Raw genomic sequence first — 12,289 nt, forward strand, 5'->3', positions numbered from 1 at the left:
TGAAGTTGCTCTGATGGTTTCATTGGTTTAGTCATTCTGACCTGAAAGAGGCTTTTATTGTGATGTGGTCACTTCCTGCCAGTATCAGAAAGAGACGCATTCTCATTGGTCACATGGACAGGAAGTGATGTCACCTCAGATTGAGGAAACGCCTCCTGACTATTCGCACCCAGGTGTATTCAGGCGTGGCCCAGTCAAAGTCTAGACCTGCAGGGAGACATCACCAGAACCAGAGGCGGGTCAGAACCAGCAGGAAGCAGAGGAGGGCTCTGATTGGCTGGGTGGTTACTGGAGGAGGGCTCTGATTGGCTGGGTGGTTACTGGAGGAGGGCTCTGATTGGCTGGGCGGTTACTGGAGGAGGGCTCTGATTGGCTGGGCGGTTACTGGAGGAGGGCTCTGATTGGCTGGGCGGTTACTGGAGGAGGGCTCTGATTGGCTGGGCGGTTACTGGAGGAGGGCTCTGATTGGCTGGGTGGTTACTGGAGGAGGGCTCTGATTGGCTGGGCGGTTACTGGAGGAGGGCTCTGATTGGCTGGGCGGTTACTGGAGGAGGGCTCTGATTGGCTGGGTTATTCATGAATAATTTAAATTGTCTCCATGACCCCTGACCCACGAGGGTCCTGTGGGTGATTCCCCTCGCAGTGACGTGCCGATCGGTTCATCCATCACTGAATTCTGACGCCTCCTGCTGGAATATGAGGATTTTTCATGTGTTCATGTCTGGTTGTGAAACATGTGAAGTTTTGTATGTGGGACAGGAATTCCCATCAGACCCATGATGGAAGGTTTTCCTCTCTGTCATAAACAAACTTCCCGTCAGAAGCAAACAAAATGGACGGTTTCATCTGACTGCTGTCTTTGTGTCGCTCTGAATAAAATCCTGCTCAACTTTACACACAATCATTTTCACCTTAAGTTGATTAGAGTTAGCATAGCGGCTCTAAACGGGCTAACAGCATGGCTAGCAACGTTAGCCGCTACATGGCCTGCTGCTGATTATCCTCCAGGGCGGCGGCCATCTTTCACCTGGGCTTCAGATCAGACTGCGACTGCAAACAGGATTCAGAGAAATAAACCTGAAAGCTCAGGTGTTTGTCCAGGTGAGTCCAGGTTTTCCAGGTGAGTCCAGGTTTTTCCAGGTGAGTCCAGGTTTTTCCAGGTGAGTCCAGGTTTTCCAGGTGTTTATCCAGGTGTTTCCAGGTGTTTATCCAGGTTTTCCAGGTGTTTATCCAGGTGAGTCCAGGTTTTTCCAGGTTTTTCCAGGTGTTTATCCGGGTGAGTCCAGGTTTTTCCAGGTTTTTCCAGGTGTTTATCCAGGTGAGTCCAGGTTTTTCCAGGTGTTTCCAGGTGTTTCCAGGTTTTTCCAGGTGTTTCCAGGTGTTTATCCAGGTGAGTCCAGGTTTTTCCAGGTGAGTCCAGGTTTTTCCAGGTGTTTCCAGGTGTTTATCCAGGTGTTTCCAGGTGTTTATCCAGGTTTTCCAGGTGTTTCCAGTTTTTTCCAGGTGAGTCCAGGTTTTTCCGGGTTTATCCAGGTTTTTATCCAGGTGTTTCCAGGTGTTTCCAGCTCTCGTGTTGTCAGTGTTGCAGTTCTGGTGGGATCTCAGCAGAGCTCTGTCTCAGATCTCTAAGGCAGGGTGTCCAAATCCGTCCTCCAGCTCCGGGTTCCTGCACGTTTTATTTCTCTCCCTGGTGGTTCAACAACCTTCTCAGCTTAACGAGCCTCATTTGATCCAGGTGCGTTAAACCAGGGAGAGACTAAAAGTTGCAGGATGCCGGGGAACCAGGACCCCCTCTGGGCCCCCCTGCTGTACGGTCTCACATTAAGACGTTTCCGTCTCACGTTTCAGGCTTTCCTCTGACGGCTTCTTGCTTTTTGACCCAGTCGGGCCTCCGTACGTTTTCTACTTTGGAGTGAAGTCGTATGTAGAAGATCCAAGGAACCTGCAGGACAAAGCGACCCAGAACGGTTTATCTGAGCTAACGCTAACTGTTTCTGTTGTAGGCGGAGCCACGATGCCCAAATATGGAAACACATCCCATCCGGACGATTAGTGGGCGGGGCTAAGCCCGTCCTGGTAACGTGGAAATCGGTAACTTGCTGACTGTTGACAGGAAGCCGTCGGTGCAGCCGGACTGACCGACAGACACAGGAAACAGCAGAAGAAGAGAAGGTTAACATGGCGGCTTTCTGTGCAGCAGAGTCTCAGGGCAGCCAATGAGAATGCAGGCTTCTCCAAGGGGGCGGAGACATCAGAGTGGTCAGTGATGTCATCAATAGATTCATGTCTGAAGTGTAAAAAAAAACTCCACAAATGGTACCTGCTCTTCCCGTTACCATGGCAACTGACACTTCCCGCCTAGCAGAGAGAACATCAGCCAATCAGACGTGGCAGTGCAGTACCAGGAACGGCCAGCAGGAGGCGGACCTGAGACCTGGGAGGTCACTGTGAGGCCGTCACCATGGCAACACACTGCAGAGGAGAAGCAACAGGCTCCGCCCACCGATGAGACAAATTTTAATAAAAAATCAGAACAAAGGATCAACGATTCATGATTCATACATCAGATTCTCATAACAGATCTAATGGTCACGTGACCCCAACGTGACCCCGACAGGTCATGACCCCGACAGGTCCCGGTGACCTGACTGCCTCCTGGTGGCTTCAAGCCCTTGTTCTGCGTCAGGTGGGAAGGCTAGCAGGCGGCTAAAGCTACGTGTGTTAGCAGTAGCCATATGTAACTGGGTCCATATTAATAGGCGTATATTTCTGTCATGTATTTGTCTGTTTCTTCTTCTACTGTTGCTGGTCCTCTGTGTCTCTAAACGCCTTTATAACATGTGAAACATGCTAACACACTGTGAAGTGTTAGCTTCACAGTGTTAGCAGTGTCCATGCTAACAGTGGAGCACATGCTAGGTGCTAATGCTAATATCTGACAGATTAAGTAAACAGTGGAATTAAACTGCGTCATTATCTTTTTAATTATAAAACTGACTGACATAAACAGCATTTTGGGAAGAAAGGCCGTTTATCTGAATGATTCCGATACAAAATGATCATTAAAAGCTTCTCGGTTCTGGTTCCGATGAAAACAGGAAGCTGAGCGGATCACGTGACGCTGCGCATTGTGACGCAGAGTCAGCTGACTGCAGGCGAAGCCTCCATCCTTCTCACGACCTTCATCGTCTCGCTGTTTTTCTGCGGTTCTGCCCGGTTCTGTCCCCGGTTCTGCCCGGTTCTGTCCCCGGTTCCGTCCCCGGCATGGCGAGTCAGTCTCAGGGCATCCAGCAGCTGCTGCAGGCCGAGAAGAGAGCGGCGGAGAAGGTGACGGAGGCCCGGAAACGTGAGTATCAGAGGCGGCCTGCGGGACGGCGGGCAGCCCGCTGTGGGGCTGCTGGGTTGGGTCAGAACCGAACCCGGTACCGGGCCGCGGGCCGCTCAGACCGGGCCCAGGCTCGGTGGGTCTGGTAGGACCCGCTCGGACGGATCAGTGGTCTCCTTCAGGTGTCCGCTGCAGAACTCTGTGATAAAACCAGCAGATTTAACTTTTCTCGTCAGCTGCTCGGTCAGCACCGGAACATTTTACCGAACCGGAACCGGTTTCTGAAACATAACAGTGCCCTCGCTCCGTCGGCTCACAGTTCATGCAGCTCTGTCCGGTTCTGGAGGGTTTTCTGCCCGCCACCTGTACCGAACCGTCCGTGCTGTTGGTCTGAGACACGTCCCGAACTACTGAGAACCGGACCGGTTCGGCTCGGTTCATCAGAGAGGCCCAGACAGGACGTTAAAGGTTCCTGTCTGATGATGACATCACGTGATGTCCTGGGATTGGCTGGTTCGGTAAACACGGCTCGGTTCCGACCCAGAAGAGCTGATGCAGAGGTTCCGAACGGAGAACCGGAACCTGCTGAGGACATGAAGACGATTTTACTGACCAATTATTTGAAGGGCTTTTATTTTGGTGCTCCGGAAGTTTGTTTGAATATTTCCTGTGGCTCACGGCCCGCTGACCCAGTTCTACTGGGCCGGAACCACGGGCCAAACCGGGTCTTTCTGGACCTCCTCGGGTTCTGAGGAAAAATGAAACTATTGGTTTGCTTAAAGCTGCTGGGCTGTGGTTCTGGTTCTGATCCGGACCCTGGTTCTGAAGGTTCTGTTCGGTGTGCAGGGAAGAACCGGCGCCTGAAGCAGGCCAAGGAGGAGGCCCAGGCCGAGATCGAGCAGTACCGGCTGCAGCGCGAGAAGGAGTTCAAGACCAAGGAGGCCGCGGTGAGTCGGTTCTGACCCGGTTCTGATCCGGTTCTGTTCCAGTTCTGACCCGGTTCTGTTCTGGTTCTGACCCGGTTCTGATCCGGTTCTGACCCGGTTCTGACCTGGTTCTGATACAGTTCTGACCCGGTTCTGTTCTGGTTCTGACCCGGTTCTGATCCGGTTCTGATACAGTTCTGACCCGGTTCTGTTCTGGTTCTGACCCGGTTCTGATCTGGTTCTGACCCGGTTCTGTTCTGGTTCTGATCCGGTTCTGACCTGGTTCTGACCTGGTTCTGACCCGGTCCTGACCTGGTTCTGTTCTGGTTCTGACCCGGTTCTGTTCTGGTTCTGATACAGTTCTGACCCGGTTCTGACCCGGTTCTGACCTGGTTCTGACCCGGTTCTGACCTGGTTCTGATCTGGTTCTGACCCGGTCCTGACCTGGTTCTGATCCAGTTCTGATCTGGTTCTGACCCGGTCCTGACCTGGTTCTGATCCAGTTCTGACCCGGTTCTGACCTGGTTCTGATCTGGTTCTGACCCAGTTCTGACCCGGTTCTGTTCTGGTTCTGACCCGGTTCTGACCTGGTTCTGATCTGGTTCTGACCCGGTTCTGACCTGGTTCTGATCCGGTTCTGACCCAGTTCTGACCCGGTTCTGATCTGGTTCTGACCCGGTTCTGACCCGGTTCTGTTCTGGTTCTGACCCGGTCCTGACCTGGTTCTGATCCAGTTCTGATCTGGTTCTGACCCGGTCCTGACCTGGTTCTGATCCAGTTCTGACCCGGTTCTGACCTGGTTCTGATCTGGTTCTGACCCAGTTCTGACCCGGTTCTGTTCTGGTTCTGACCCGGTTCTGACCTGGTTCTGACCCGGTTCTGTTCTGGTTCTGATCTGGTTCTGACCTGGTTCTGACCCGATGGTTCTCACCTTGTGTGACCTCTGACCCTCCCAGGCCCTCGGTTCCCATGGTAACAGCGCCGTGGAGGTGGACCGCGACACCGCGGAGAGGATGTCCCGCATCCAGGACAGTTACCGTGGTAACCGGGAGACGGTGCTGACCGAGCTGCTGCGGCGGATCTGCGACATCCAGCCGGAGTTTCACACCAACTACCGCGTGGCCGGCTGAGGGGGCGGGGCTTCCGGCTGCCCGGAGGGGGCGGAGCTTCCGGCTGCCCAGAGGGGGCGGAGCTTCCGGCTGCCCGGAGGGGAGGGGCTTAGTTTCGCTGTTCCTGTGATGTTTACAAAGTGTTTATATTTCAAAATAAAGTTTGTTTCTTCTGGAATTTGACAAAATAAAAGCGGTAATCCAGCCAATCATGTGACAGCATCACCTGATTGGCTGGAGAAGACGCTCTTATTGTGAAACTCTGGTATTTCAACAATGTTTTCGTGTTTGTGACCATGTGACTTCCTGTTGATTGTGACGATGGAACATTAAAGTGAATCTGATTGGCTGACAGTGCGTACGTGTCATGATTCCAGTTTTTTCTGTTTTAGTTTCCTGGTGATCCAGGAGTCGGAAACCAAAATGTTGAAGGAGAAACATTGGACCTAAAACGCTAATCTGTCTGGAGCCGCAGACATGATGAGGCTTATAATGGAGGCAAACAGGCTTTAAGTGTTTATATTAGCTAAAGCAGCTAAGTCCATCCGTCCATCTTATCCGGGTCGGGTCTCGGGGTCAGCAGCCTCAGGAGGCCCAGACTTCCCTCCCAGCCTCTTCCAGGTCCTCCAGGAACCCCAAGGCGTTCCCATAGAGAGACATCGTCCCTCCAGGTGTCCTGGGTCTCCCCTCCTCCCGGTGGGACCTGAACTCCTCACCAGGGAGGCGTCCAGGAGGCATCCTGACCAGATGCCCGAGCCTCAACTGGCTCCTCTCGACGTGGAGGAGCAGCGGCTCTACTCTGAGTCCCTCCCGGATGACCGAGCTTCTCTCTCTAAGGGAGAGCCCAGCCACCCTGCGGAGGAGGAAACCCATTTCAGCCGCTTGTATCCGTGATCTCGTTCTTTCGGTCATGACCCAAAGCTCATGACCATAGATGAGGGTGGGAACGTAGATCGACCGGTAAATCGAGAGCTTCGCTTTTTGGCTCAGCTCTCTCTTCACCACGACGGACCGGTACAGCGCCCGCTTCACGGCAGACGCTGCCCCAACCCGCCTGTCGATCTCCCTTCTTCCCTCATTGTGAACAAGATCCCCAGATACTTAAACTCCTCCACTTGAGGCAGGACGACCCCCCTGACCCGGAGAAGGCACTCTACCCTTCTCCGGACTATAAGCCGCTACTTTTCTCCACTCTGTGAACCATGCGGTTTACAGCTTATAGGTGCTCTGTAGTTCGGAAAGTACGGTTTGTTATTTGACAGCTTCTCTCCACAGTCGTTCTCCAGCTGCCTCCTCAGAGCTCGGAGGTTCACTTCACTGCAGGCGGTAACACAATCAAACCACCGGGATAAAGTTTGTTTTGGTCTGTGGCCTGTAAAGATGGCGGCGAGCGACTGGACCTAAACGCCCCACAAGGTCTGACCTGGTGACGTTGGTCCCACAGCTCCATTGGCCAATAGCAGAGGAGCTGCTCTGCTCATTAGCATAACGGTGCAGCAGAAATACAGAGCAGAAAAGGGAGAAGCAAAAAAAACTAAGAAGAATAAAAGAAGAAAAACTAAACATATATTTATGCTTTTATTTCTTATTATGTCGGTTTTGGTCCTCCATAGCAGAACCCTGTTAAAGGGCAGTTCGCCTCTGATCCACCAGGCGGAGCTGCAGATGTTTACAGCTCACAGGAGGAAGCAAAAACAGCTGAGCTGGAGCAGCGATGAGACCTAAACCTGCTGAGGCGGCGGCAGGTGGCGCAGCCTGAACACCTGAGCAGCCGGTAACTCTCTGCTCTGATAAACAGTTTTAATGGTCAGCCTGACAACAGCCTGATATTCATTAATTTAACTGCATTTGATTTAATAACGCTTCCTGAAATAATTGTTTTAAGATGACCAACTTTACAAAGTTTAGTATTAAATAGTAATTTTATTTGGATCAAGGCCGCAGGAAATCACAGGAAAAACAGTTAGAGGTCTTTTTTTGTTTAATTTAACTATAATATTTTTTCTGATAGTTTTTTTACTGATTCTAACTGAATTAATATATTAAACTCAGCAGCATATGAATACATTTATTTAACTTTTTACCATAAAATATTTAATTTTGTTGCGTAATGTGTAGATTTGTCTACGGCAATAATTTGTGTATTTTTTATTTTTCTGCTTTGATTCATAACTTTAGGAGGAAAGAAGTTATTTTGAAAATGAATTTAATAAATCTGTTTCTGTACTTATCCGCAGTGAAGTGCTTTAGCATTTTATTTCATAAATAAACATATTATGGATATTATGGTATTTCATCTCATTATTGGGTTTGTATTATTTGACATTTCTATTTAAAACTTCGTCAAATTTATTATACGATTTCAGTATCAGAATAAAGCTTCGTAGATTATTAATATTTGCCACGCTCTCGCACGTGCACGTCAAGCAGTACAAAATCACGTGACCTCTTATTGAAACAGGACGTTGACGTGGCTAAAAGAAGTCCCGCCCCTTACCGTGGACATCGCTTTCTAATTGGGTAAAATATGTTCTCTGCCTCTTTAGCTCCTCCCCTGTTCATTGGCGAAGACTGAACGTCACAACGTGACGTCATGACGCAGTGGACGGAAGCGGCTCCGCTCTGAAGTTAAAGAAAAACCTCGGTCTCTGTTTTTGGTGGTTTCGTTTTTTGATTCGTGTTTGCGGTTCGGAACCCGGGTGCAGACCCAGCAGGAGTTCGGGGATCAGTTCCAGGTGAGTTCGCCGTTGGTTCTGGTTCGGTTCGGTTCGTGACCTCTGCTGCTTCATGCTGATCTGACCCGAGGCAGCTGAACCAGACTCCGCAGATAAAACTCTAACTTTCTCACAGTTCTGGTTCCGGTACCGATTGTGGATAAGACAGTTGGGAAGTTTTTACATAATCGGAACCGAACAGATCCAAAGGTCGGTTCGGCTGCATAAAATCCACCTGCTAGCTCTTTAATTGGTTTCCAGCTCGGACCTTGAGAGGACCCGACTGACCCGCATCAGTCTGGCTCGGTTCGGTCCAATTTCACAAACCCCGACCAGAAACAGAGCAGACTGGTTGTTATCCAGAACCTCTGCAGGAGAACCAGAACCAGAGTCTGGATGTGAACTCGGAGAGGATGATGATGATGATGATGATGATGATGATGGGTCCGTTATCAGGAGGATGAAGAACAAACACAGTGACCCAGTTTCACTGGTAGAACCCTGGAGTTAGTCTGTACTATAGTACAATCCTAGTACTGTAGTACTATAAGGTACAGTACTGTAGGTAGTATATACTTACTGTGCTGTACTACAGTAGTGTATGATCAGTATTAGTACTACAGTACTGTAGTACTCTGGTACTTTGCTGTATTTCTCTTCAGCTGTTTCCAGGAATCCAGAACTTTGATTCCTGGAAACCAGGTTCTGGACCCTGTGACGGGTCAGAACCTCCTGGTTCTGCTGCGGTGCATCTGAACCGGGCCAAGCTGCTGTGATGTTGGACCGGGCCTCTGGCTGTTTGTTGTTCTGGGCCGTCGGCGCCGGAACGCAGGAAGTCCAGACTCCACCTGGTTCCTCTGAAACAATGGGAGGTTCTGGAGCCCCGCTGGTTCTGATCCGACTGCTGGAAACCGGGTCTGATTATCAAAGCACTCTGTTGATCTGATCTGCAGCAGCATTTACTGGTTCTGGTTCTGGTTCTGGTTCCAGGAGACCTGAGAGACCAGCAGGTTGATCCAGCAGCAGTGATGTAGAACCAGGTGATGTAGAACCAGGTGGTGTAGAACCAGGTGGTGTAGAACCAGGTGGTGTAGAACCAGGTGGTGTAGAACCAGGTGGTGTAGAACCAGGTGGTGTAGAACCAGGTGGTGTAGAACCAGGTGATGTAGAACCAGGTGATGTAGAACCAGGTGATGTAGAACCAGGTGGTGTAGAACCAGGTGGTGTAGAACCAGGTGGTGTAGAACCAGGTGGTGTAGAACCAGGTGGTGTAGAACCAGGTGGTGTAGAACCAGGTGGTGTAGAACCAGGTGGTGTAGAACCAGGTGATGTAGAACCAGGTGATGTAGAACCAGGTGGTGTAGAACCAGCTGGTGTAGAACCGGGTGGTGTAGAACCAGGTGGTGTAGAACTAGATGGTGTAGAACCAGCTGGTGTAGAACCGGGTGGTGTAGAACCGGGTGGTGTAGAACCAGCTGGTGTAGAACCGGGTGGTGTAGAACCAGGTGGTGTAGAACCAGGTGGTGTAGAACCAGGTGGTGTAGAACCAGGTGGTGTAGAACCAGGTGGTGTAGAACCAGCTGGTGTAGAACCAGGTGGTGTAGAACCAGGTGGTGTAGAACCAGGTGGTGTAGAACCAGGTGGTGTAGAACCAGGTGGTGTAGAACCAGGTGGTGTAGAACCAGGTGGTGTAGAACCGGGTGGTGTAGAACCAGGTGGTGTAGAACCAGGTGGTGTAGAACCAGGTGGTGTAGAACCGGGTGGTGTAGAACCGGGTGGTGTAGAACCGGGTGGTGTAGAACCGGGTGGTGTAGAACCAGGTGGTGTAGAACCAGGTGGTGTAGAACCAGGTGGTGTAGAACCGGGTGGTGTAGAACCGGGTGGTGTAGAACCGGGTGGTGTAGAACCAGGTGGTGTAGAACCAGGTGGTGTAGAACCAGGTGGTGTAGAACCAGGTGGTGTAGAACCAGGTGGTGTAGAACCAGGTGGTGTAGAACCAGCTGGTGTAGAACCAGGTGGTGTAGAACCAGGTGGTGTAGAACCGGGTGGTGTAGAACCAGGTGGTGTAGAACCAGGTGGTGTAGAACCAGGTGATGTAGAACCAGGTGGTGTAGAACCAGGTGGTGTAGAACCAGGTGGTGTAGAACCAGGTGGTGTAGAACCAGGTGGTGTAGAACCAGGTGGTGTAGAACCAGGTGGTGTAGAACCAGGTGGTGTAGAACCAGGTGATGTAGAACCAGGTGATGTAGAACCAGGTGGTGTAGAACCAGGTGGTGTAGAACCAGGTGGTGTAGAACCAGGTGGTGTAGAACCAGGTGATGTAGAACCAGGTGATGTAGAACCAGGTGGTGTAGAACCAGGTGGTGTAGAACCGGGTGGTGTAGAACCGGGTGGTGTAGAACCAGGTGGTGTAGAACCAGGTGGTGTAGAACCGGGTGGTGTAGAACCGGGTGGTGTAGAACCGGGTGGTGTAGAACCGGGTGGTGTAGAACCAGGTGGTGTAGAACCAGGTGGTGTAGAACCAGGTGGTGTAGAACCAGGTGGTGTAGAACCAGGTGACTTTCGTCCTCTGGGCCTGAAATGTTCTGCAGCTGCTAGAAGGTCCACTGAGGAACCGAAGGGTCAGGTCAGAGGTCAGAGGTCAGCCTGATCTCTAGTTTACAGCTGGAAGAACTGAAGCTGACTCTAGATCTATAACTCTAGATGTTCCTCTTTAGTAACTTCAGCTTCTGTTCATTTATCTGTTCTCAGGATTGGATGGGGTCAAAGGTCATCTGGTGGCATTGTAATGTAGAGCTGTGTATCATCTGTGTCGTCATGGTAACGGATCACTGTGATAACCTGAGTCCAAGTACTGAACCCTGGGCCTAGCAACGACCCTGTCTGGTTGCCTGGCAACCATCTTTTTCTCCACTCTTACCTATGTGTGAATATGAAACGACATGAGGGTGAAACGTGACGGCCAGCCGGTCGGCCATGTTGGTTATTGAGGTTATGAGGTTTCTGGTTTATGGCTGCAGATAGTGAAGCTATAAGGAAGTTCAACACGGTTCAGCACATGAACTTTGACCCCAGAGCAGTGATGGTGTGACAGTTCTGATGGGCCCACCAGAACCAGCCTCCACCTCTGACGGTTGTCATGGTAACAGACCGTGCTGGACGATAAATCGTCCCTGAAGTTATCGCGATAACATTGTTGTTTAGGAAACATTTTAAACTGATACTAATGGCTTACAGATCAATACACTTTAAACTCTGGAACTGAAAGACGCTCAGAGTGGAGCATCGCACCAACACAGGATCTTTGGTTTTATTCAAAAACTGGTTCTGGTTCTGGTTCTGCTGAGTTCATTAATGATTGATGGAGATCCACTGTGGCCTGTAGAACCTTTAGAACCATAAACGGGTCGGGGTTCCGCCCACTGCAGCTGATTGGCTGCCAGAGGATCATGCTGGCTTCTGATTGGCTGAAGCTGTTTGTATGTGCTGACTTAAAGCTCGCCCCTCTCTCTCCCCTCCAGTGTCTTCAGTGCCTCGGTCGCCCGGCTCTCTCTGCTCCAGGTAAGGCTCAGCAGGAACTTCATCACCCATAATGCTTTGTGGTTCTGCTGGACTGGATTCTGACTAAAACTGGGTCCGTTCTGGTTCTGGTCCTGTCCCAGGAAGCTCGGTTCTGTCATTCATTTGGGCTCCAGTTCTCCAGCGGTCATTCTGGAAATTAGCTTGTATTTGTAAGATCCAGTTGGTTCTGGGTGGTTCTGGGTGGTTCTGGATGGTTCTGGGTGGTTCTGGATGGTTCTGTTTTTTCCCCACATTCCTGCCTGGAATGTCGTTAGTTTTCCGGGTCAACCTTCAGGTCCAGTTTGACCGTTGGTTTGTCAAATGAACCAACAGAACCAGGGTTCTGGTCCGTTTCTCTGTTCCTGCTGGTTCTGTTCAGAATCTCACTGGTTCTGACCCGTCTGGTCAGCTGGTTGTTGTCAAACCCAGAAGGATTCTCCAGAACCGGGCTCAGTCAGACCGTTGGGCTTTTTCTGCTAAAGGCCGAGAGGTCTGTCTGTAGAGAAGATCTCTGAAGCAGCTTTGGACTAAAGCAGGCCTGGTTCTGGTTCTGGTTCTGGCCCAGGCAGCAGAACCTGCAGCTCAGACAGGAAGCAGGCAGTGAGCGTTGCCGCCGGCAACCACTGACCTTCCTGCTAGCGCTAACATCGTTAG

The 12,289-nt window shown here is 50.9% G+C and overlaps 2 protein-coding genes across 3 annotated transcripts in view; both read left to right on the top strand.

The window, feature by feature from the left end:
• The first annotated feature begins 3,122 nt into the window (after positions 1 to 3,122).
• On the top strand, positions 3,123 to 5,717 carry atp6v1g1 (ATPase H+ transporting V1 subunit G1). The gene is made up of 3 exons (XM_081613244.1): positions 3,123 to 3,346; positions 4,172 to 4,272; positions 5,208 to 5,717. Exons 1-3 carry the CDS (start codon positions 3,265 to 3,267, stop codon positions 5,379 to 5,381), a joined length of 357 nt encoding a protein of 118 aa, XP_081469370.1. The 5' UTR covers positions 3,123 to 3,264; the 3' UTR covers positions 5,382 to 5,717.
• Positions 5,718 to 7,943: 2,226 nt separating this feature from the next.
• Positions 7,944 to 12,289, top strand: part of slc31a1 (solute carrier family 31 member 1) — a 9,166-nt gene continuing 4,820 nt past the window's right edge. Inside the window, exons 1-2 of one of the 2 annotated variants that reach the window (XM_008402606.3) lie at positions 7,944 to 8,095; positions 11,596 to 11,635. The gene's annotated coding sequence lies outside the window, so the exon portion shown is untranslated. The remainder of the gene's footprint in view (positions 8,096 to 11,595; positions 11,636 to 12,289) is intronic. The other variant, XM_008402607.3, reaches the window with a different exon arrangement.

This window comes from Poecilia reticulata, chromosome 12 (genome assembly GCF_904066995.2).
Source record: "Poecilia reticulata chromosome 12, P_reticulata-male-v2, whole genome shotgun sequence".
NCBI classification, from domain to species: domain Eukaryota; kingdom Metazoa; phylum Chordata; class Actinopteri; order Cyprinodontiformes; family Poeciliidae; genus Poecilia; species Poecilia reticulata.

What these genes read in the sequence shown, in the direction of transcription:
- atp6v1g1 (XM_081613244.1), top strand. Translation starts at nt 3,265, where the DNA reads ATGGCGAGTCAGTCTCAGGGCATCCAGCAGCTGCTGCAGGCCGAGAAG. An exon ending in GGTGACGGAGGCCCGGAAAC is followed by an intron (nt 3,347 to 4,171) that starts GTGAGTATCAGA and finishes TTCGGTGTGCAG; the next exon opens with GGAAGAACCGGCGCCTGAAG. An exon ending in TCAAGACCAAGGAGGCCGCG is followed by an intron (nt 4,273 to 5,207) that starts GTGAGTCGGTTC and finishes TGACCCTCCCAG; the next exon opens with GCCCTCGGTTCCCATGGTAA.